This window comes from Amphiprion ocellaris, chromosome 21 (genome assembly GCF_022539595.1).
Source record: "Amphiprion ocellaris isolate individual 3 ecotype Okinawa chromosome 21, ASM2253959v1, whole genome shotgun sequence".
In the NCBI taxonomy this organism is placed as follows: Eukaryota; Metazoa; Chordata; class Actinopteri; family Pomacentridae; genus Amphiprion; species Amphiprion ocellaris.
The window spans coordinates 14,646,777-14,671,792 of NC_072786.1; the positions used below are offsets into that span (position 1 = coordinate 14,646,777).

Below are 25,016 nucleotides of genomic sequence, written 5' to 3' on the forward strand. Positions count from 1 at the left end.
AGGGTTAAAATAAAACTTGGCTGTTACTTAAAGATTTGTTTGTGTCATGTCCATTTGCTTTTAGTTGTATTTATTCATTTCAAAATAAAAGCACTTTACAGGAGTTGATACATTTATTTATAAAATATACATCAGCCTGCTTTCCCGTCTCTTCATATGTTATGATGCCATCTTGTGGTCTGTGATTAAAATGACCTGCCGCTTGAGCTTTTCTGCAACACAATGCAACAAAAATCACATTATAGATGTAAAAGCTTGGTGTCAGATTACCCCAGAAAAGCCACAATCCTGATGCACCTCATTAGGTTTCCAAACAGCATTTTTCACCACGGATTCAGGATTTCCCAGTTCCTTGGATCTTCTGAAGTAAATACTCCATTTGGAGGTTCAGATTTGGCTGTCCTTTCTTAGTCTTTTTGCTCAGCATCTGATACGTCTCCATCTTTTTCTGTTTGTACCTCTGAATGGCTTCTTCTCGCTGCTGTTTGTTCTTCAGGTACTCCTGCAATTCAGATGAAAAAAAAGAATAAATACAAAAGGCTGACATATCTGCAGAAAGCCAGACAACAATTTAAAGTCTCAAAGATCTTATTTTTATTTTTACCATGTTTAGTTAAAGTGGCAATCTCTGAGATTTCCACTTCACTCTCTGGTGGCCCTGTGGCAATAAGTGGTAATTGCAAGTGTCTTTTTGAACCTCACTCATAAAAGAACAAACAGTGGGTTTGCTCCTATCCTATAACTGGGGCTTAGGCTGCCAGCAAGTGATGACAAACAGATGGAACATGTCTCTTAAATGGAGGGGAAAAAACATTTGCCGGTGGGAGGAGGTGACACATTAAACAAAGCATGGACCTGTCAGAGCAGTCAAGAGTTATTTACACAAGGCATGTGAGTGCTGATAATAAATATCCGGGGCCCATCAGTTAACTAGAACTGAAGACTATTCATAAGAATTAAAGCACCGTCAAAATCAAAAAATAAAAATCCAACTGACTTCTTCTGAAACTTTTAGGATCACCATGACTTCGACATACTTAAATAGTGGCACACATGAACGGGAAAACGGAATAATGTCTTCGAAGTTGAAGAAAAGACAGAGGAAAAATCAGAACGCCACTTTTTTTTTTTTTGTAATAACTACAGACTCAACAGACATTCATTTGAGAAGCCACTTGAACAGCAAATTAAAAATGAACACTTCACCTCTTTCTTCTTTCTCCGTTTTTCTTTGATTCTCTCAAAATCCTCCTTTGTCTTCTGGTAGGACGTCTGCTTCTGCAGCTTTTTCCTCATGCGGTTGCTCATTGGAATACTGGAAAAAAAAAAAAAAACGAAACAGCAGCAGATTTACATCGTGACTCCCAAACACTTTGAAAGGAAAGTTGAGGAATAATCAGTCAATAAAACTATTATTAACTTCTCTCTTAAATTTAAGGCTTTCAGAGGTTACCTGTACAATGTTGTTTCCCATCTCCATTCCTTTACACAGACACTTAAAACCTAAGATAACTCTTATTTATGTGTTAAAGCTCTCTGTCCAGAGACTCACCTTTCTTTCCCTGAAGCTGCCGTTGGTTCTGGATTAGCCGACACCGAATCTGTCAACTCAGATCCACCACTAACTTCAGCATCAGCGGCTTCAGTCGGCTGTGCAGCAACTTCATTTTCAGCTATTTCTTTCTCCTGTCCTTTCATCCTCAGCTTACTCCTGTTCACTCTGTTCGCCCAGGCTTCATTCTTCAGTTTCTCTGCCTCGGCCATGTACAGATGTCGGAGGTGTTCCGGGTATTCCTCTTTATACAGCATTTTGGACTCAGAGTTCTTCTTCTTCTCTCTTCGCAGCAGCTTGTTGTACTCATGTTTGACTCTCTGCTTCCTCTTGAAAGCAAACCCTTGACCTGAAGACAGAAAATAAAGGAAAGTCATATATTATCAAGCTAATAGGATCACTTGTGTGTAGTATTTCTTGGAGAACATGTATAAAATACTTTAAAAATGTCTTAAGTAGGAAAATCAGATGAATTAATGAGTTGTATTATTACTTGAGACAAAAATCAAGTTTATCTGGACCAAAAAAAAAAGACTCGTGTACCGGCTGTTTAGAATTAGCCAAATACTCATGAATATTCTAACCACTGTTCCTTACTACTTTAACAGAGTAGCTCATGTGCTAGCTAAGCAGAAAACCCACCTTCCTTAACGCTGCCTTCGAACACTTTGTGCTCGGGAATCCATTTTCTCTTCTTTTTCACACCCTGTACGGTATTTTTTGGTTTCTTTAGGTTGCCATCTTTCGCTGTAAACTTCTTATTCTTCATTTTTTGATCTGTCGGAGCCATTTCAGCTCTGTCTTAACGTGAAACCTGCGATGTTTACAGGTTTGCTGCGTCTTCAGGCAGCATGCCGTCTCTTTACGGACGCCGGGTGATGACGTACACTAGGCAGACATGAAAAATCAATTACGGAACACAATCTCACAAATGTTAACTTCTGAGTCGGTTGATTTAACAAGAACAAATGTGTAAATTCCCACTACAGCAGATTTATAGGGGTCAGATTGCTTAAATAAATAATTCGCAGATTATTTTTGAACAACTTGTCAAGTTAGCAAAAAAGCATTTTAGTTTTATATTAATTTTATTCTTGGTAATGGACCCTCATCAGTGTTTTTGGTTGTTGATGAAATGTATTATTTTTGATACACCTTAAAGGCCCATCTTGTATCTATGATATGCTTAATTTGATCTACACTAAATAAAAATCTAAACACAGCATACTGTTTTATTAACTTCTCTCGATTCACTCTTTTTGAAGGACTTTGTGAAGTTGACGGACATTTTCAGGAACAAAATCACACCATCAGACAAAACCTTCTAGACCATTATGTGGCAGAGTGAATGTCATACCATGCTGTTTGAAATTATTTTGAAGATGAGCTGGGTTTTGGACATTTCAGTGCTTGGCTATGGCCCTAACTGACAGCATCCAGCATGGCAACAGCTTGTTCTTGTCTTTCTCTTGTCATCTGTGTCAGTTGAATAAAGTGGCCTTTAATGTCACCGATTAATGTAGCGTCTGAGTAGTGTTCATGCCAGGTGATCTTTGTCCTTTAAAGCCACTGTTCAATGGGATATGGATTAACTCAGTGGACAATTGGCTAAACTGAAACATTTTCTGATCATTAAAATAGAAATGAATAAAATTGAACTGCCAGATTTTTAACCAGAACCAAGAAATACGATCACATCACTCCTGGTAAAGCTTGTTTAAACTGTCTCCCTGTATGTTTTAGACTAGATTTTAAGAATTTATGAATTACTTTGAAGGCGTTTTCTGAGGTATAGCTCTGACCTTTTTGTACCATATGTTCTGGTATTTACTTATGATCTTTTGACTGTTTCTAGGATTTAAGGACAAAGTTTATTCTAAGTTTATTGTTAAACCTGACCTGATTCTATTTGAGTTTTAATTTCTTTTGAATTTGTCTTTCTTTAGATAATATTTTTTTAATTTTTCTTACACTTTGTTGGTTTTTATACCCCAATTTGAGTTATTATTATTATGATTCATATTATACGAGAATTTTAAATTGTTCTCTAAGTCAGAAAGTAAGACTATTTGCATTCTGTGTTTATGTTTTTATACATATATTTTTCAAGAATACGAAATAAATAAATCCTGTAAAATCATCGAGCAGTTTTTTTCGATTGCTCCTGCCTTGCCGTTCCTCTCCACTGCCAGACTTGCATGTTTCACTCAGTTCCTCGTCAGAGAGCTTTTTTAAAACATGAAACCCTCCTCGTTCAGCCTCACGGAAATTCACCGGCGGATAGACGAAGTGAAGCGGTTTCTTTCTAGAACACTGGACATCGCAAACGCTCACACGGTGGAGTTTTACACTCAGGACGTGTGGAGTCGCTTCATGGCGCTGCGGCCGGAGGAGGTTCTGTTAGCCGTTAGCCGCAGCGAGCAGCAGGGGGAGCCGCAGCACGGAGGAACCGGTAGGGAACCAACAACAACAAAACAGGAACATTTAAAGAGTTCAGCCTTCCAATATGGAAGAACTATATTTTAAAAGCTTACTAGTATTCTGTTGAATGGTTATAAGCCTTTAATTGAAATAGTGCAAATTCCTTCAGTAGTCCTACAAATGTGAGGGTAAACTGGGTTAAGATGCTAACCCGGAAGTTAAAGTCAAGTTATTATTATTATTATTATTATTATTATTATTATGTTATACAAGTTATCTTTTCATTTTTAATTTCTCCTAGGTCCATAAATTCTAAATTGACTGGCAATAATCAAATCTTAAAACCAAAAATTATATGTGCTGTATAACATTATTACCGCAGCTTAAGGAAGAGCAACTTAAAAAATTGCAAAAAAAGTTAGTATTATACATAACACCATTGTACTGATCACAAGGTACGCATTTAGTTTCATTAAAACAAAATTGTAGTTCATTATGATTTAATCGCCCTCTAAATTTGTTTACTTAGACATACATCTTGTGTACATACTATATTTGATATTTAAATAAACCAATGAATGAATGATAAATGAATGAATAAATGAATGAATGATAAATAAGTAGTACATGATCGGTTGCATCTTACCCTGGTTTACTCATGTTAGTTAGTCAATCAAAAGAAAATTATTTGCCGGCTATTTTGATGATGGGTTCAGTTCATTGCTTTAGTCAATCATTTACTGGTTTTCTTTTTTTAAAAGTCAATCTTTCTTAGTATTTTATGTGTTTAAGCAAAAGCAAAAAGCAAAATTTTGTAAAACATCACAGGGTCGAGAGGAAAATGGGTAAAAGTAATAATAATTAGTGCAGGATAAGTCAGATCCTTCGAGAGCGGTCTTGTCCAAGCAGTCAAACGTTCAGCTGCTTTTATTCTGATAGTCTCCTGTAGATGTCAGTAAGTAAGTGTTTAAAGCAGTGTCCCTTTCACTTACCATCTGTTGTAGAGCTGCACAATATTGGTAAGAAGTGACACTGCAATATTATGTTTTCCTGTGAAATATATTACAACATGAAAAAAATACAGGAATTTGCACCAGATGACCTGAATAACTCCATTTGTGGGGGCGTTATGGTGCACATTTAAATGTTGAAATAAATAAATTGTGCTGCCTAATGTAGTGGCAACAATTGCAGGACACAGTTGACAGAGTATGTTTTTTTTTATCGCATCATCCTTTCTGTGCAACGGCTGCATTTTTTTTTGCAACAAAATCTTCCTTTTCAGTGTTTCTCTCGTGTTCCTCCACCATTTTGCTGTGGACGTGCAGCACCTGCATGTCAACAAACCCAGAAAAAACTTGGTGTATTCAAGAACCATTAAATCAGAGTAAATTATGTTTCATCAAACAGACTTCTCCTGTAGAAGAGTCGTGGATAATGAGAACCGTGCAAGTTTTCTTTTGCATCAAACTGTAAAAGAGTTGTAGCTTGATGTGTTTTAGTGAATTTGCTTTGTTTAGGTTAATGTTTTCTTTTATTAGACTGCACATAACAGAGTTACAATTCAAATTAGAGGCTTATATTATTTCAGTCCAGACCTCTTGAGAGCTTTCTCTCTTTCCACAAAGTGAGAATCTTCTGCTTTTTCTTGTCATACATGACAATAAATAAAATACATTCATGCAGTGATATGGTAGTTGGACAAAACAAGCTTTCTGAAGCTGTTACTTTGGAAAGGTAAAAGCGGCATTTGACCCAATGATGTATTAAATATTCAAAAATGTAATTTACAACTAGTGAAAGGGAGATGTGTTAAAGTTTTGATGAGTTTCCTACTAACACTTAGAATTTTTCATTACAAATAGAGAGCAGGGACTCAGAACGAGCCTTTGGGAAGTAGCTGCACATGACATTAAGCATATTGGGTCCATGTACAGTAAATCAATGTGGTATCTTATTTGACAGAAATCTATGCATTTTCCTGTTATTTTTAATCACTTCTATTAAGCTTGAGTAAATGAAACCCCCATTAACAAAACGTATTTTCAGTCCTTATCATTCTGGCGCTGGTGATTTTCCTTTGGCGCTGGCTTGAACGTCTTTCGGCGGGCGCCAAGAATTCTTCCATCCAGGAAAAACCCTGAAAAGGATAAACACCAGATAAAGGGGTTTTTCACAGCTTGGCAATGACTGTTTTAATTAACTAATTTTCTAATCTTCATGATCAAATGTTTTTAATGGATGATGACTTTAAAATTATCTAATGTAAAGGGTCTCCCAAATTGCGAAGACAAACATTCTGTACCTCGAGTGTCATCAAACCCAGCAGCATATTTTGGCATTGTTTGCCACATTTTTGATTTCATTTATTTTTTCAGGACACAGAAACAGTTTTCATGGGCACTCAGATTTGGTAGAAAGCGGTTCCAATGAAAACACAGTCACAGTGGTGAGATCTGTGGACTATCCAAATGTCGCAGGGATATTGTTTCTGGAAACCAGCTGTAGAATACGATTCTTCAGTGCTGAAAGTAGCACAAACAATATTGTATTTACCTCCTTTGTAGTGGGATGACACGGTTAAGCCAAAGTAAAGTTAAAGGAAAAAGAAAAAAAGCTAACTAATTACTTAGATTAACCTAAAAATCAACACAATTTTTTGCAGCTTTGCCTAAGTTTCTATATCTGTCTCCTTAAACAGAGTCTTCCCGGACCACGTTTGGGTTTTGCTGTGATTCAAACCGGCTGGTTGATGTTCGTGAACTTTTGCAGGCGGCCAAAGCTCACTCTCTGCCTGGCCTTGGAGTCTGCATGAGCAGGGATGAGCTACTGCAGGACCTCAAAGAGAACGGGCCCGACTCTGGCATCCCACCAGCAGGGACAGGTAGGGGAGAATGAACGCTCTGCTCGCTTTGTTTCATGCTGAGAAAAGGAAGCCAGTCAAGGAAACTCAGAATATGACCACAACTGGCGATGTTGTCATGGGTTTGATTTATAGCCTTTGTAATGTACACTGTGAGCGAATGTGACATTGAGTTTTGAGTGTTCTTTAAAAAACATGGATACTTGTGTCTAACCCAGGTGCTGATCTGGAGCCAGATGAGTTCATGAACTCTAAGAAATCCCATGAAGTCCAGTCCATGTCTGAGGTTGTGGCTTGTTTGGCCCATCGCTGTGGAGTCAAACAGGTAGAGGAACATTTAGAAGACACTTCACTGATTTGTCTTGCTCTTAGCTGCTGTGCAAAGCAACTCTTAGAGTTCATTTCCTTTTCATCATCCAGGTGATAGATGTGGGCTCAGGAAAAGGCTATCTGAGCTCCTTCCTGTCTCTTCAGCACAACCTTCGGGTGTATGGCATCGACTCCTCCAGCACTAACACTCATGGTGCTCAGGAGAGGAACAGGAAGCTGAAGAAGTTCTCCAGGGCGTACCAGAAACACACCAAAGCAGCAGAGACACAAGTAGAGGCCACACATTCACCTCAGGAGGAGTCGTCAGAAATAAAACCTGGGCTGAACGGAGATGATGATGTTTTATATGGTGTTGGGGCAGGAAATGAGTCATGGGAGGAGGTGTTAATCGGCTCGTCAGATGTCAACCCGGCAGCAGAAAGGCATTCAGAGCTAAACCCAGAACCAGAGGAGCTATTCCTCAGCGCCCTATTGTTGGATGTGATTCAGACTCCCAGAGTTCCCCCAAGTCAACTCAGCGCTGAGGAGAGAGAGAGGAGGAAGAGGGAGAACCTGGAGAGGAAAGCTCAGAGGAGAACAAACAGCACTGGCGCTGTGTTTTCACCACTCACATCTTACGTTACTGCGGAAACAGAGCTCCGAGAGCTCATCAACGAGCTGGAGGTGAGCAAAAGGAAAAAAAAGACGAAAAAAGAACAATGTGTGTTGGGTTGTGGTGCAGCTAGGAGAGAAGCTATACAGTGTAGTGGCAAAGATTCCCACAGCAGCTCCTAAAATTACAAGTCAGTCCCAGCGGCTGGAGTTTGCATTACTGGAGCGAGTGTGGGATGTGAGTTAGTGCCAATGCTGCAGCACGTCATCATCGATAAATTTTCCCATTGATCCCCAGCCCTCCTTTCCACCTCTATTTCTGTTCCGTCTGATTTCTCCAAACTCCAGGACGCCGTCGTGGTCGGCCTGCACACGTGTGGCGACTTGGCGCCGAGCACGCTGAGGATGTTTGTGGCGAAGCCGGAGCTCTCCGCAGTCTGCAGCGTGGGCTGCTGCTATCACCTGCTGTCTGAAGAGTTTGACCCTGCTAGACAGGGTAACCACACACACACACACACACACACACACACACACACACACACACACACACACACACACACACACACACACACACACACAAACAAACACACACACACAAAAAAAACACTGGCATTGACTCAACCAGAAATACAAAGTGTTTTTTTGTGTTGGAAAGTACATTCTCCATATCCACTCTTTTTTGTTTCTGTTGTTTACAAAGCTCTCAGTCTTATTTTTTTTCTGCCCTTCTCTTTCTTTTTCCCATGATCCCATCTCAGACACCTGCAACGTCCACTTTATCACTCTGATCCTATCTGAATTGAAATATCGTCTTTCCACATAAAACGACATAAACACTTATAATCATATTTTATAGTAAACAAGTCAAATGTTCCGCTGAGAGTCTGGCGGCTCAGCCAAGTTAGCCTTCTGGAGATTGAGTTGAGCTCAAAACCCCCCTGTTAGAATCATTAGAGTGGATTTATGGATTTAGGATGACTTTTTCAGGCCGCTGAAAATTAGATTTTTTTGACATTTTTATTTAGAATCATTAGAGACTGATTCTGCAGCTAGCATGCAGTATTTCATCTTCATTGTTTAACAAGCTGAACTTCCACATTGAGGAGGCTGTTTGTCATTTTCTGCTGTTTCTTCGACTTGACGGCAACACAGGTGCCAAAGCACAGGATCATAGACTGATATCGTCCCTGTTTCAGATATTCCTTCACTCTCGCAGTTTACGAGGTATGAAATCGTCTACATGTGTCTTCATGCTATGACTGCAGCCTCTGCGTATCTATAAGAGAGAACATTCGCTACAGTTGATACACTATCGCGTCATCGCTTGTTAACGGCGTGACCTTCGACTCTCACGTCATCGGGGCCCATCGCAGCGTCAGCCAAGGAAAATGATATCATGACAGCTGATTGAAAACACTCCTCTCTGCACTGGTTTCTCGGGCCCGATCTTTTAACGAAGCGAACAAAGGCCTTCACTTGCGCTCCCTTTCACTCCCCTGTTGGCCTTACAGTGCAGTCTGGGCTGCAGGCCAGCTCCTGTGGTGGCCTGTCTCACCCTAAAAGGAACTGAAGAGCTGAAAGAAGGCAGTTATACATTTATATCATCTGCCAATTCCTTAAGAGCAGCATCCATGTCTTGTACTTTATGAGAGTCTAAACTCATTCTATTTACTAACAACAGCAACAGAGATGAGCACAAACAGGCGTCTAAGACTTGAAACCAGCGTATTTCTGAGTCTACGTGTCCAATCACACAAGGATATGAAAAATATTTGTCTATCTGACTTTAGTGTATTTACATGGCCACTTCAGATGTGAACTCTGTGGCCGACACGAGTCTGGCTTCTATAAACAGCTCTGTGTACGCACTGTAATCTGCTCTTTAGGCAGAGGAAAGGCTTGTCTACTTCAGTTGCCTCCGTGTCAACAGCCATGTGCCAAGCAGAAGTGAAGCTAATGCGACTGCTAACATGTTAGCGTGCCCAGAGAGCCCAACCATCCACAGCTGCACATGTTATTAGTGCTTCCTTTGACTGTATCCCTCTGGATTCACTGTTCTTTGGCCTCAGCCACTGACCCTTTTAGAAATGACATGAAAAGGATGGCAGGCTGTCAAGTAGACACACTCAGTACCCTCCCATTGGGAGTCTGTGTGTGTTTGTGAGCGCTAAGAACCGCTATAGTTAGAAATATGTGAATCGTGTTGCTGTTTTTTCTCACACCAGTCATCAGAGGTCAGTAATTGTGACACTGTGAGGCAAACTATTTAAATATTTACATGGATTTTTCTTTATATCGTTCATTAATGGCAATGATTGACATTTTGGTAAATTCTCTGGCATGGTTTCCTGCTGAGAGTTAGATAAGAAGATGAACCACTTTCATGTATATGGTAAATATGAAGCCACAAGCCATATATGGCTAACTCAGGGTTGCACAACAGGAGGGAACATATGGCTTAGCTCTCCAAAGGTAATAAAATCCACCTACCTCTAAATCTGATTATTAACATGTATCATTTGTTAAACTCTACAAAAATCCAAATGAATGTTATTGCAATGAACATCTTGCTGTTTCACTTCATATGCTAAGCTAAGGTAACCGGTTGCAAGGTCGTAGCATCAACTGTATATCAAAGACACTGATAAGTGAAACCAATGCAGAAGGACTTGAAACCTGCATTTAACAACCAGCAGGGGGCGACTACTCTCGTTGCGAAGTGTGATTGCATAGAAGTCTAGGGGAAAATTACCATATTTCTCACTTGATTTGTTACCTCAGTAAACTTTTTACTAATGTGTTTATGGACTCAAAAGGTAATTTCAAAACTTTATGAATACAACGTGATGCTCATTTTGTCAACGATGGTCCCATTCAGTGGAAAATAGACAATAGGTTTAGGGTAGGATTACCTCATGATTGACAGGTTGTCCCCCCCTCACTTCAGATTTAATGAGCAGACAGTGATATCTCATCTGCAGTAAACTGGAACAAGAAAAATCAGGCAAACTGGAACCAAGTTATTTCAATAGCAATTCAAACTCGTTTCAGATAATCTAAAACGCCCCTCACCTCTCAACCCCAATCGGCCAAACTGTTCAGTCCTTTTACTTCTGTTTCCTCTGTGTGTTCCCTCCATAGAGTGTTTGCACAGCTTGTGTGGTTTCCCTCTGAGTCAGTACCTCCGCAACCAGTCCTGGTTCTGTGGCAGAAATGCCAGGATGTCGGCATGCTTGGTAAGTTTGGATGATAAAAAAAAAAAAAATCTGTGTTGTCAGAGATGGTTTTGTAGCAACAACCTCTAACTGACAGTTAAGTAGGTTGTACACTGATGAGCCAAAACAATTTTGACCACCCACAGATGAAGCAGATACTGTTGATTATCTCATTACAATGCTGAATGCTAATATGTACTGGATGGTAAGTGAACAGTGCGTTGGATGTGGGAGAATTTTAGGACTTTTAGAGTAATGGTGGACTGATTTTTTTGATCATGATGTGTGATTTGGATCATGTTGTTTTTTGCTTTTTTGTTTATACATCTGATACAATCCATTAATTTATTATGAATAACAAATGAAATGCAAAATTATTGAAGATAAATGAACATCTCAGTCTATCTGCAGACAAATGTCCACAGGAAATCAAACAACTCTACTATTTAAAATACATTGTATGGATGAAAAAATATCATTTTAAAGCCTCTACCAACAGCGTCTATTAGTCGTTTCTCCCTCTGCTTCTCCTGCTCAGTTTGCCACATGTTTAGATTTTCCTTTGCCTCCTTTAGCGATAATGGCATCTGTAATAAATGTAGTCTTTTCACAGCACTGGAGGTGAGGCTTACTGAATTGGAAGTGTGCCTCTGCACCATGGAAAATGACCCATTAGCTGCGGTAGCTAATCAGGTCCTGCAGCCGGTGTGGACCGACCCAGTGCAGCCCCTGTTAGCCGTCCCCCTGGTAATCAAGCGATGCAGACAATCTCAAAATGGCATTCAACTGACCGACCGATAAATCAGTCTATTGCTATTTCAGAGGCAGCGTCACTGAGTCATACTTGCTTTGGCGGCACACAAAGAACCAACTCAGTTTAGGGCAGGGGTGGTTCTAATGTTTTGGCTCCTGAGTGTAAGCAGGGAATGTGGATGAATAGTTTTGAAAAGAGTGCCCGGAATATTTTTTTCTTCTGTGTCTGCAGCTCACTTTATTTCCATGAAACACTTTGTCTTAACTCTGCCGTTTTTCTTTAAAAAAAAAAAAAATAAATAAATAACAGGCACTGGAGAGAGTTTCACTTGGCCAAGGGGTGAGTAAGATATGCATACTAATTTTAATAAATACCAGAAACTAGTAGTTATCATTGCACAAGAATGAGAGTTGAATGTCTTTCTCTACACTATCATTACACTCATCAAAACAAATCCATCAGCATATTTCAAACCACAAATATGGACGTCGACAATCACTCAGAACTGCATTATCTTCATCAGAGATCTCCTGCATGCATTCAAACAGTCGGCCTAATAATTCTGCTATTGTTTTAAGTCTGTGATTGACTACAGTGTATTTATTTGAAATGTGGAGCTCAGAGGCTCCAGGCCAAAGCTGTTACACGAAACCCGCAGCCATTAATATGGAATGTTTATAAATATTAATGCAATCACGGGAAGATTGATTACTTGCTGGAGCAGGGTCTGAATCTAAAAACAGGCTTGATTGCTTGCTAGTGTTGCATTAAGTTTGAAAAGCGTCAGAAATATTCATCAAGCATTTGTAAACACGCTGGGTGAAAGAAATAAGAAACTTTTAATGTGAGAAATCCAATAAACTGCGTTAAATCAAGTCAAATGAATACCTTTGTCCTTTCCTGCAGATCCAGATGGAGTCTTTGTTCTACCGAGCAGTTCTGCATGTTATTCTGAGGGACCACTACAGCTCCTATAAAAGGTAATACACAGGAACTTACATCTGGACTTCAATATGAGAAGTCACAGCAAGTATCCAAAACATTAATTCTTGCCCAAAACATTGTGTTCCATCATTGTGTACAGTAACATGTGTATTTTATGAGAATGATGTAGAACAGAACAGGCGTGGGGCTTCCATAGCAGTCCAGAGGGTTTGTTTTCTTTGTTCTGAACCAGAAAGGAAAAGTTTTCATTTCTGGTTTATTTGGCTTCCAAATGAACCGCGACTTGCGAACAAAAGTCATATGTACTCAGTGGTACACCAGGTTTTGGTACACTGCCAAGTCAGACCTAATGAATTATGGACTTGAGTGATGAAAAACAAAGATTAGTTAATGGAGAGAACATTAATTGACAAGAGTGTTGACAGTTAGTCATTTAAGTCTTTTATTCAAATGACTACAGACATGCCAGTGGCCACGTGAGGCTGCACTTAGGACTGTGTTGCTTTGAGCTAAATGCTAACAACATGTTCACAATGTCACTGCTAACATGCTGATGTTAATGTTTACCATGTTTGCCATTTTAATATACAGTGTTAGCATTCTGACATTTACTGTTAGCATGAAATACAAAGATATTTGATCAAAAGTTACCAAAGTGTTGATCAAACTGAGAGTTTGACCTGATGATGGGGCTAAAGCTGGGGTTTGTAAAATCTGACACTGTGGGGACAAAGCTTAGAAGAAAGGCACCCCATTACCTCTTCTTTTTAGTTTGCTCACTTGGTTTTGCTCAATTCCTGGCTGCTTATACCATGACTATGCTATTTTATTTCGTAGTCACTTGAGAAAGGAGCCAATAAAACTGCTTGACATATCTTCAGGCTGCACGAAATACATGAAAAAGACTCATCATGATGCATTTATTAGAATTTTACCCTGGGAAAGTGGCAAAACCCGCGAAATACCAAAAACATATATTTCCAAACTGCCTCTTTAACTAAAAATTATACTTTGGCTATTTTATGTGATCTCCTTTTGATAACTAGTGTAATACTTTTCCACTTCCGTTCACTGAGCTTCCCCTCAAACAGTTTGGAGACCCTCTAGTAAGACCTTCCACCCTCCTCTCTGAGCTAGAGAAGAGGTGAGACCATCAGAGTTGTTCCAATTCATCCTGAGGGGAACATGAATGCATCAAGTTTCACAGCAGCACACCGGATAGCTGTTGTGACACTTCAGTAACAACCAAAAATATCAGCTTCCTGGTGGCGATTGAGTAAACGCCAGGAGATCACTAAAGTCACCAGAATGTATCTTCTGGGAACCATGAATGTTTCTATAAAAATTCATAGCAATCTGTGCAGCAGCTTTGAATTATTTCAGTCTGGACCAAAGGACTGACCTGTTAGAGCCACGAGACTACCTTTTCTTTAAAAGGAGGTGAGCTATTGCCTGAAGAAATGTGAGATAAAGGTGCTAAATATGGGCACAAATATCAGGAACATAATATCATGAAGTACAAAGATAAATGTTCTGGGTTATGCTTTTCAAGTGTTGTGCTCAGGCAGCGTTGTGAAACCTGTGTTTGTGCTCTGATTCAGAATTTTACATTTTATCACTCTTCTGAACTCAACATCTCCCTTTTCTTGTTTTCGACTGCTTTTTGTAGATCTTTGATATTTTATAGACCATTTTTTAATGAAAAAACAGATTGTTTGCTATTACAAAAAAATAAATTAATAAAATTGACTTTAAGCTCACCTAGTACCAATTAAATTAAAATGTGTAAGCACCACTCAGACTTCAGTTTGGCCTTGGTTCACTTTGCCATTTAATCCTTTTCAAACATGAATAACTGCTTTACATCCATAAAAAATTTAATTTTCGGCCAGTCAGACTGGCTGAAAATTCTGATTTCTATGGGTGTAAAACAGAAGTTATCTGTTTGATTTCATCTGCCGGACCTAACTGAACAATAGAAGGAAATTCTGCAGACTTCAGTGAGCCCCTATCAAATGTTATTTCTACAGACCCTATGCCCTATGACCTTATGTTTAATGACGAACATTAGATCACCATTGAATATCCATTAGTTTTGCCCAGCAGGAGCTATTAATCATTGTGTAGTCCTGTAGAAGTGTTTGCTCAGGTGTGATGTGAGACACAGCACGAGAGTGAAGGTTTATTTCACTGAACAGAAATGTGATGTTCAGGGACTAAGAAATAAAGCCTGTTTGTTCCGCAGTGAAAAGCGAGTTGGGAATGTCTACTCCAAGGCAAAAACATTTGTGGACTACGTTCGTCAAGCTCTACGCAGACTGGAACTGGATGAATCAAAGGTGAGGAGCAGAATGTGACAGTCGTCTTACAGCATCTTCCAGAAACTGTGGAAAGCACAAAAAAAAATAAACACAGCTACATGGCACAAATGCAGTTATGAAAACATGTCATGCATCCTTCTCCAGTTTCAGCTTGAGCTCTTTATTTAGAACCTCCAGCTACATGTCAGTTTAGTAAACTATACAGGTGCTTTCCTGGTTTAAGATGTTGCCAGACACCAATATGTTGAGAAGTTTATCATCCGGTTGCCTGGGGTGATCATGGGAATGGAGAGGACGTATTTTCTGTCTGTTTTATGTTTCTCACAACTCCTGAAAGCCATAAACCATTTTCTATTTCTTCTTCCACTTCAGATCTTCCTCACACTTTCCTTCATATTCATCTTCTGACTCACGGACCTCACTGTCTCTCTTCAGCTTTCAGACAACGACATCCAGAATTACCATGACACGTACAGAGTGAGGATGGATGAGATGCATGCCTTTAACATGGTAGGGCCTCACTGTGTTTTAATGGAACTGGTGAATGTGAAAAATCTGAAACACCCATTTGAGTGCAGCATCGAGGCTTGTAATTAAATCATATACTTGAAGGAGACACTTTGCCCCTGATGTATAGATATGCCCAAAATACCCCCTCAGTATAGTAGCTGTGTTTCCTAATGTACTTTTATGCACGTGTCACATTATCAATTTAGCTCAGAAATTTTTATGCTTGCTTGAGGGTTTTTTTTGACTTTTTTGAAAAAGAGTTAACACACGTAATGTGAGACAGAAAGACCTTTTCTATATATATCCAGACGAACATTTAACTCATTTGACTGATCAGCTGTTTTGTCTCCAGACACCATGAAACGTTGGTAATCAGTATCAGTAATACCAGCTAACATCTAAGAGCAATTAGAACTTTTCTGATTTAAAACAAGTCCTAAAGACCTTTCTCAATTTTTCTCTTGGTGACAGACAACGTTTTGTTTCTTTTAACTTAATCTCAGAGGTTTTTTAGCAGTTGGCAAGCAGCTGTTTTTGCCTCCAACTTTTTCTACTCCTTTTATTTCAACCATAAATAACATTTATGGCTATGAAAAAGATGGCGGTGTAGGCCATCTAAGCTGTCTACTTTCATAAGAAGATGGCCTACGCCGCCATCTTCTTATGAAAGTACACAACCGAGTTTATTCACCCTACAGCAGTTAATGAATACAAGATTAATTCGTATTTTACTTGTACTGTGACATTTCAAAAGTTTTCTTCAAATTTGTTTGAAAATATAGCTGCTGATATGAAAAATATAACTTCTGGTGTTATGTCGTGCTGCAGTTCTACATGTGGTTTGTGCAAACAGTGTTGCTGTAAAAGCCATTCTTCAATAGCCATGAGTTCAGTCAATGTCAAACACCGTTCTGTTTCTTTATACCAGTGCTTTCAAATGTATTGAAAAGAAGAAAACCTAAAATGTAATATGAGTTTGAGCAGGCCACATCACTGCCAGTATTTTTTTGAAAGCGTTATGAAAATGATAATTTGAGTGTCTCTGAATGTTGCATAGCCAAACCGTTCTTTAGAGCTGCCACAGCGCTGTGCAGAATGATCTAACTGCACCTCATTATCATTCTGCTTTAGGGGAAAACTGGACTGGACTATGCTAAGTGCAGGATGCAGCAATGGTGTTTCCTCAAGATAGCAATACCAATTGTCTTGGTTCAACATTTGCATGGAGGGAGGCAAGCATTGCTGTTAAATTGTCGAATTTACTAACAAAAATTGCAGCCAGCCCTAATTTACAATTCAAGCCTTTGTCAAACTTGAAGTTTTCAGTGTGGTAGGTTGCTCACCCAGAGGTTTGCCGTAGTGCAAGGCTTCTACCCGCAGTCTACATCCGGTGAGTCAGACAAGATCCCCCTTATGTTGACTCCATGGTTACAAGCTTGGTGGCATCTTTATATTTCATCCCATGGCGCTGCTTCCACCACATCAACCTGTTTAAACTCTGTGTCGAACATTTTCATTGCCGTTAAATGCCAATGAATTACACACCATTAAATGAGATCATTGTAGTCTGTGGGGAAATAATGGAGCAATGACTGTATAGTACGAGAAGAAAAACAGCCTCTGGTTTTCTCTGAGGCCACTAATTGTGGTGTCAACCAGGATACCAATTTTCTTTCATGATATAAACCAGTAAAGTGGTTTTTGGGGATCGCCCACGAGCTACTGGGAAGACACAAGTCACACTGGGTTTTTGGTGTGTTTCCAGAATAAAGAGCAGCCTAAGAGAAACAGCTTTGTTCCAGAGAAATGGTCGTTGTGAAAAACACAGATATCAAACGCGATAAATTATTGAAAGTAATCTTTTTCTTTCATGTCTTTGTGCAGCTGAAGGTGACCCTTGCTCCGTGTATTGAAGGCCTGATCCTCCTTGATCGCCTCTGCTACCTGAAAGAACAGGTAAATTCACTGGAGTCAGAGCACTCTCATCATCAAGATGTCAAATATAAGTAACATGATTTCAGTTTGGCAGCGTGGTGTACTTTAGACCAACGTAGCTGAAGATACACATCAGTCACACTGAAGGACAGACGGTCTAAATATTAAAGCAGCCACTCAAAACCACATTGAATATTACTTGGAACAGAAACAAAAAATACAACCAGTGAATAGAAATGTACTAGAAGCATCAAACCCACATGTATTTCAGTTGGACTCATCGTCATGATTTGCTTGTACAGCTTGTTGATTGGGATTTAAAATTTACATCCCAAGTGATGAAAGCACAGAAATCTCAGCTGAAATCTGAAAACCTTTTTTTAAAAAAATTCAAACCACTGACGCTGTATTATAATCATAGGTGTCGGCTAAATTAAATCCAGCCTGCAGTTTATCGTCGCATGCTTCCGCAGCCAAACACAACACGCTAATCTTCAGCCTGAGTCGCTGCGATGAGATACACACGATCTGAATGCTTTGAAGCTCTGATTGCGTGTGATTGTGTGTCAGATGGACTTCCATAATACGGTCATGTAATCAAACCATGTAACATCAAGAGCACTGGTCAGCTTTGAGAGATCTCCCTGGAGGAGGAGCAAAGGAGGGAAAGGAGGAGGTGATGGATGTATGTTAATGTGATCCATGTGATGATAAGTGCGCTGAAGCATGTTCAGTCTTAAACAATCATAGAAACGCACACAGATTATGTGTACAGTTTGGTGTGTTTCCTTTGAGTCTTCAGGGCACTGATGTTGAAACAATGATGCACCTACTGAGCAATGTATATTCTCTTTCAGTGTGGCTGTATTGTCCACATTTGGTCCTTTAAACAGACATAGTGACGTTAAAGTATGTGTTTGTGGAGCAAAATCTTTAGGAACAAACTCAAAGGATTTTATTCCTCATACTAGAAAAGAAAATAGAGTTGCTAATGTCGTTTTAAGGGATGGTAACGTTGGTGATTTGGACCAGTTGGTGGTTGATTCAAGTATTCAGTGTTGTATTGATTGGCATGAAGCAAACAAAGATGCATTGGAGAGAAGAGCTCCACTCTGACTGTGGTAAAGCAGGGATTTCTTTAGCTGTCCTAATGGTTTGCCTCCTCCAAATACTGCAGTATAGAAATTGATTTAACATTTAAACAGTATAGACAGGCAAGCAGACCATTACAACTGCTTGTTGTATCATTTTTGCGTTACTCCACGCTAATCACCTGAGATGTAGTGTTACGTATTTACCGGGTTAACACTAGAACCCTACACATATCCGCATAAATCCTTTTCTGACAAGGAGGACATACATAAGGCCCCTTTTTAATGCTGTTTATTAAAGTATCACAACAGCAGAGTGGGTGAAAACCTTCCAATAGAGGTCGTCAGACTCAAGGTGTCACTCCAGCCGAATAATCCCAAAAACCTGTAGAGTAGCAATCCCATCAGCCACTTCACCTTGCAGGCTAAACTGAGACTAATGAACAGGGTAAATGCAGAAATCAGTGGTTCCTAATTTGTTGTTTATGAAACAGGTGAACAATGAAATGCTTCAGTCCAGAGGAACAGGTCCTATAATAAAGGATACATGACAATCACTTCAGTTTCAGGGCAATTCACAGTGAAATGAATGTTATTGATTGTATATTCTCTGTGCTAAAGGCCAATAGACTAATCAATTTTCTAATCTGTGCTCTATTACCAGCAATACCAACAGTGTTAAAAAGACTTGACAGCACATAAAAACATATTTATGCATTTTCTGCATCACCAGCTGAATGAATGCAGAATTCCATGGCAATTTGATGCATACAGTTTGCAGAATGTAACTGCACGACTTTGTTTACTGAAATAGCACACAGCTCAGCAGGTTTGCAGATCTAAAATATTCCTTCAGCTGAGAATCTGTGTCACTCAAACGAATATCATTAGGAAGGGAATTAGTGAAAAGAGGGCACTTCTTACTGCCAATATTGCAGCAGCAGTTACCATGGTGATCTAGCAGGTTAAAAGAGCGTCAGTTTCATTACACTGGAAGCTCTGATTTTAGGCTCTACACACCTCGCTAACCCATTAATCTCACACCTTTGCAAAGCTTCCATAGCAGGCAATTCGATCTAAGTAGTATCTGATTTTAAAAATAACACATTAGATTTATCTATTGTCCTTTAATTGTGTGTATTCAGTTTCACTTGATAAGGAACTGCACAGCAAAAGTAGCTTATTTAGGGTATTAAAATGTGAGGTGACTATCTTAAAATGATACTTGCATAGACTGAAGTCAGAATAACAGGTGGTTTTCCTGTTCCTGTCGTTCTCCTCACATAAAATGCAGCCTCTTAGGTGCACTAGTTTCACTGTACAACCAAACAGCTAACTACCAGGGAAGACAAACTAGTTCTTTCACGTGAACATGCGTCCACCGCAGACAACATTTACACAGATATTTCTTCTCTGGAGATTCTGTAGAGAAAACTTAAATAGAGAAAACATCATAGAGCAGAAGACAGCAGCAGACACCAAGCCAAACTGGGAGGAGAAGCAAGATTTTTTATTTCCATGTGTTTTTTATTCAGTTTTGCTGGGTCTTATTGTTTTATGGTCATGTGTGTTTGTGTACTGCAGGAGGATGTATCGCTCTCTGCACTGGTGCAACTGTTTGACCCCCTGCTGTCACCGAGATGTTACGCTGTCGTCGGACTCAAGAGTTATGGAAAGAGAATAACAAGCTGAAGAACTCGCACATGCGCACATTGATATAAGGCAGTGATTCAGGGTTCGTGCTGGTACGCAATCACATCAGTAATTACACTTTAAAACAGATTGTATTATGGGTACATTCTCACTTGCTTGTTTTAATTGTATGTCTGATTTCATCTAAATTTTATAATTTATTTATACAGTTTCTACTTCAGTGACATCATGTTTTATTTGACATACTTTACTGTTAAGGGGAAAATGTATCTGAAGTATTTCCAGTTCTCAGTCCTTGACCTTGAGGTCGCCACATGAAAACTCAGGCTTTCAAACACCTGGAAAAACTGTCTGGCCTGCTTGATTGAATTACATCTATTGCAGTCTTTTGTCTTTATGTTTGAGTGACTCTTGAGAAAACACTTGTTTTTAAGGGCCATTTAGGGAGCCAGGGGCACTGTAGGATTTAGGAAGACTTGGATCCCTCCCGGCAGGTCTGGAAAGCCCATTTCTAGGCTCCCAAACCAGAGGAAGTCGGGAAAATGACGGACAGGGCATGAGGCGCCCTTGACTCCTTTTTTAGTCGTGTCTTCTGTTTTGTTGTGCCTTTGGTCGTTTAATAAATCATGCTCTTCTAACATGTTTGAAAACAAATATTTAGTTTTGAGGACATGCGTGATTTACGATGGTGGGAATTACACTAAAGCTGATAGAAAACAGATGGAAAACGTGAGATTTTAGCCACCTGTAGCACCAAATTATGTTACACTGGAGCTGTTGCTGACTGCATTTACAAATGAAAATATGCTCTTTGAAAAACGTGACATTTTTATAATTAACTTACAGATACTTGGATCTAAAGATGATGTTCACTTCTAGAAGATTTCACAATATTTTACACCACAAGGAGATGGCCTAGGCCTGTGATTCCCAACCAGGAGTAACTACTTCTGCAGTTCCCAATGTACATGATAAAAGATAAGCTGATTTAGAACAATACAAATATAAATGATTAACTTTTATAAAATCGTATATATGGGGAGAAAATCACACACTATGTCAGCTTTAACACCCGAAAGCGGTTTGGTGTGATTAGGAGTACATGAAGAATAGGCAGCTATTATGAAATGGGTATTAGCTAATAAGAAGGGATGAATGTATAAGTTAGCCAGAAGTAATGGTTGTAATTTAGCTTAAAAAACTTATTAAAAAGTGTAAAGTGTAGCTCAAAGTAATGTATAAATGACTGAAACAGCTAAAAAAAAGCCTACCAGTTGGGGCATTTAGCTAAAAAGTCATTGACGAAACGTTGAAATAGCTAAAACGGAATATTTCAATGATTACAATATTTCGCTAAAAAATAATGGATTAAACAGGGATGAGAATTTTCCGCGGATCCGCGGAATTCCGAGTTTTTTTCCGCCGAAAGTATAGTTTTTGTGAATCGTGTAAATCCGTTGAGAAAATTGTGGGTGGGGGGGGGGGGGGCAGACATTTTCCGAGTTTTTTTCCATTTGTCATTCTCATCCCTGATTAAAGCAAATGAAATTAAAATCCTGACCTCAAATTGATTAAAAAAAAATTACTTTTCAAGAAAATTAGACTACGTTATCTCAACTAAGCCAAACATTGGAGTTTAAATACATTTAATACAATTACCATATTATTATGAACCCAATCCATCAAAAGTAATGTTTGCAACTCAAAATGTTTATTTAAATCATTAAAATAGAATTTTTATCTCGCAACCATGAATTTAATTAGTCGATGGGTCACTTAAACTTATTAGAGTGTAGTTAAAATTGTTTAACTACTTAAATGTTTTTTATATTTAGGTCAAATTAAGTGATAAGCAATCAAAAATGGCTAAATATAGTAGTTAAAAGGAATAGCTATGGTTGAAATAATCAGCTAAAATAATGAATGAATGGCTGAAATAACCAAAAACAATAGTTAAATTCTTAATTTTTGACTAAAAAAAATATTTTTTGTTGAAACAGCTAAATGTAGTGAACAAATACTTGAAATAGCTGGAAGTAACAGTTACATCATTGAAATAAGTACCAAAATCGTGCAAATATTTCGCTAAAAACACTGGATACATGGTTTAGATAGTTTAGAAATACTGGATTAATGTTAAATATCTCCTACTTCAGTGTACTACTATTATTATTGCAAACGTTGTCAACTTTCCCAGTGAGGGATCAAAAAAGTTCAACTTGACCAGCCTAAATATTTACAGTTGAAGTATTTGAAGAAAAAAAAACATATACAGTATATGCAATATTGTACCATTTTATTGATCATTAAATAAGTTTAAAATCCATTCAAATGATGGAACATGAGTAGTAACAGTGAAGGGGTTCTTGAGTTCTTCTAACAGAATGTATGAGTGAAAAGCCCTACAGGGGAGGAAGGTTGTTTCTTTCATAATGAGCATTAATTCTGTCATGTTGAGCTCTGTGTGTCTCCCAGTATCCACCACTGTGTCAGTAATTGGTATTCTCACTGTGCATAGGAACATTTTTATTAAAGCGTTGCAGAAGTATTCATTTTCATAAAATTATGGAGATCTTGAACCAAGTTAGCCTGAAAGTGAAGAACCAAGGCATCCTTTCTCGTCACATCTTCCACTGCTTCTATTATTTGTCACTGTAGCCACAGCAGCCTGCACATCTGTTGGCCATTCATAGACCTGTCAACGTTGCCGTGGTGAAACTGTGTCCCGAAGCTTTATTTTTATCTCGGTAAAGACAGATGGTGAGGCGCTCCGCTGTGTCTGGGCCTTGTTTGGATCCAGCACCATGTTTCGCACTGACAGCCTGCTGTAGTGGCCAAAGCGGACTGACACGAACACAAGCAATGCAAGATGTGAATAAGCTTGTTTGGGATATAAATGTTGCCGGGTTTTGTTGTGGCCAAGTGAGTCACGTCCTCCTGACCTGTCCTCGTCCTTGATGTTTGCACGCATGTTTGCGCACATATATGTATGTATAAACACTCTGCCTCTTTCATGTGCCCACATAGGAGACAAGAAGAAGGTCACGATGAAAGGCCCGCATCCAACACACACAAACAAGCGGGAAAGAAATCAGCAAAAAGGAAGGAGAAAACAAATAATTTCCTGACTTTTACACCTATTTGGAGGCAGGAAAGAGGGGTTTTCAGGAAGCAATGAAGGCTTGGAGACAGAAATAAACAGCATGGAGGCACCTCAGATGACTTTTCATTGCAAGGTAGGAAGGAGAGGAGGTGGAGGGGAAGCAAGGGGGGGTGTTAAACACTTTCATCTGTGATTGTTGTTTCTCACGGGGCTGTTTGGATGTGATACAGGCTTGTGCCACCCTCCCTGATGTGCAGAATCATCTCAGGGCTCAAAACAGGACTTGAAACATCCAGGAACTTCTACATAATTAGCTATCAGATAGTGAATGAAAATGGGCTCCTTGTGAATGGGGAAGCCAAGTCTTCGCCAGTGAACCCAAAATAATCCCAGCATACAATTTAGAGAGGAAGTGGCAGGCTTTATCAGATATAAACACAACTTGAAAACGAGGAAAAGGAGTGGGAGGAAGATGTGGGCTACTCTATTTGTAAAACGACAGGAAGCGATGGTTAATTAGCATTTAAAGGCCTCCTCTCTCGTCCTAATGTCTTCCAACTGGCCATCATGTTGCCCCGTTTGAACTTTTTGGGGCTTGTGTGGGCAGACAGCCATTAAAAAAAGGATGCCCTGGCTGCCATCATCACAGACTTCACCGCTCTGCCAGCTGTCTGGATTGTGAAACAACAAGGGATTTGGCTGGACGCTCGGCGCACACTGCTTGTTTTAGATTAAAATCACTTATCGCCTCAAGTTTGTGCAGATTTATCCTCCGGAGACGCTCATGTGGGGTAAAAAAAAGCATCTTACACCTGCCAGAGATGTAACTGTGGGAGTGTAAACAGGCTTGTCAGACTGTGTAAATGTTTGACTCTGTGTAGAACCGCTTCCCCATAAGTGAACAACTGCTGTTTATAATACAAAACAGTCATCACGTTTTATGACTAACAACTCTTGTCCCCTCTGATTCATATTTTCCATTAACCTTGCCCATTCTCTTGGCACGTTAACCAGATTAATACCAAATTAAATCAATCGAAAACATCTGCCAAGTCATAGAAAACAAAGAACATGAGAAACGTTGTTACGTGTGGTCTGTTGAAAGCACTTCTCCAAACTCTAATGCAATTGGGGGAAAAATGCAATGCATTTTTTCTGCTTATATTATATCATTATCGTCCCAAACGGCTTTGTTTTGTTCATTTACTGACATGATTCGATTACCTGTCTGAAGACTGTAAATTCAAAATTCATGGAGTCTCTTACGATCTCATCTGGAAAACACATTTTCCTGTCATAGTAGGTACAAAATATTGGAACAAACTGTTTAATGAATGTGACAGAAGAAGTGGAACACAACTCAGATGAATAATTGATATAAAGTTTTGTTGTCATGTTGAATAAACCACTCAGTATTTGTACTGTCAGTGGATCTAAAAAGTTTCCTGAAGTAAGAAAAGACACTTGAGTTGTACAAATTGGATTTATTTCACAGTAGTGTTGCACTAAAGAAGCATGTAGTATCTGCACAAAACACCAATAAGGTACTTTAATCGGGCAGGGTTAGCGTCTCTCCTTTTTTATTCTCTCTTCTTGACAACTTTAGACTCCAAAACACATGAAATGTATTGCAACGGTAAAAGAAATCCTGATTTTCTAAGTGTTTTCATTTGTATTTTACACAATAGTCTATTTGATCTCTTCTTTTTTTATGTATCCATCACAATCTACA

General features: G+C 39.1%; 3 protein-coding genes across 6 annotated transcripts in view; 2 read left to right on the forward strand and 1 right to left on the reverse strand.

The window, feature by feature from the left end:
• Positions 1-53: 53 nt before the first annotated feature.
• ccdc59 (coiled-coil domain containing 59) lies at positions 54-2,439 on the reverse strand. 2 transcript variants are annotated; one of them, XM_023274699.3, is made up of 5 exons: positions 2,195-2,439; positions 1,553-1,901; positions 1,207-1,315; positions 298-502; positions 54-212 (listed from the first exon to the last, which is right to left on the reverse strand). In XM_023274699.3, exons 1-4 carry the CDS (start codon positions 2,340-2,342, stop codon positions 335-337), a joined length of 774 nt encoding a protein of 257 aa, XP_023130467.2. In that variant the 5' UTR covers positions 2,343-2,439; the 3' UTR covers positions 54-212; positions 298-334. The 2 variants fall into 2 exon arrangements, with proteins under 2 accessions (XP_023130467.2, XP_035806105.2); XM_035950212.2 differs by having other exon boundaries at positions 54-502; positions 2,195-2,438.
• Positions 2,440-3,731: 1,292 nt separating this feature from the next.
• mettl25 (methyltransferase like 25) lies at positions 3,732-24,944 on the forward strand. Of its 3 annotated transcripts, none has more exons than XR_002746388.3 (13): positions 3,732-4,004; positions 6,675-6,857; positions 7,055-7,161; positions 7,257-7,829; positions 8,106-8,253; positions 10,899-10,993; positions 12,036-12,065; positions 12,633-12,706; positions 14,917-15,010; positions 15,428-15,502; positions 17,387-17,458; positions 20,113-20,273; positions 23,209-24,944. XR_002746388.3 is itself a non-coding variant. In XM_023274713.3 (12 exons), exons 1-12 carry the CDS (start codon positions 3,791-3,793, stop codon positions 20,218-20,220), a joined length of 1,773 nt encoding a protein of 590 aa, XP_023130481.2. In that variant the 5' UTR covers positions 3,732-3,790; the 3' UTR covers positions 20,221-20,381. The 3 variants fall into 3 exon arrangements, 1 of the variants encoding a protein (XP_023130481.2); XR_002746389.3 differs by lacking the exon at positions 23,209-24,944 and adding an exon at positions 20,616-21,616; XM_023274713.3 differs by lacking the exon at positions 23,209-24,944 and having other exon boundaries at positions 20,113-20,381.
• tmtc2a (transmembrane O-mannosyltransferase targeting cadherins 2a) overlaps positions 23,283-25,016 on the forward strand; it is an 87,045-nt gene continuing 85,311 nt past the window's right edge. Inside the window, exon 1 of the mRNA XM_055006375.1 lies at positions 23,283-23,417. The gene's annotated coding sequence lies outside the window, so the exon portion shown is untranslated. The remainder of the gene's footprint in view (positions 23,418-25,016) is intronic.

Coding starts and splice junctions, on each gene's coding strand:
- ccdc59 (XM_023274699.3), bottom strand. CDS start 2,342: ATGGCTCCGACAGATCAAAAAATGAAGAATAAGAAGTTTACAGCGAAA. Junction 1,316..1,552: donor GCAGCTTCAGGGAAAGAAAG/GTGAGTCTCTGG, acceptor TTTTTTTTCCAG/TATTCCAATGAGCAACCGCA. Junction 503..1,206: donor AACGGAGAAAGAAGAAAGAG/GTGAAGTGTTCA, acceptor TCTGAATTGCAG/GAGTACCTGAAGAACAAACA.
- mettl25 (XM_023274713.3), top strand. CDS start 3,791: ATGAAACCCTCCTCGTTCAGCCTCACGGAAATTCACCGGCGGATAGAC. Junction 7,830..8,105: donor AGCTCATCAACGAGCTGGAG/GTGAGCAAAAGG, acceptor TCCAAACTCCAG/GACGCCGTCGTGGTCGGCCT. Junction 10,994..12,035: donor CCAGGATGTCGGCATGCTTG/GTAAGTTTGGAT, acceptor AATAAATAACAG/GCACTGGAGAGAGTTTCACT.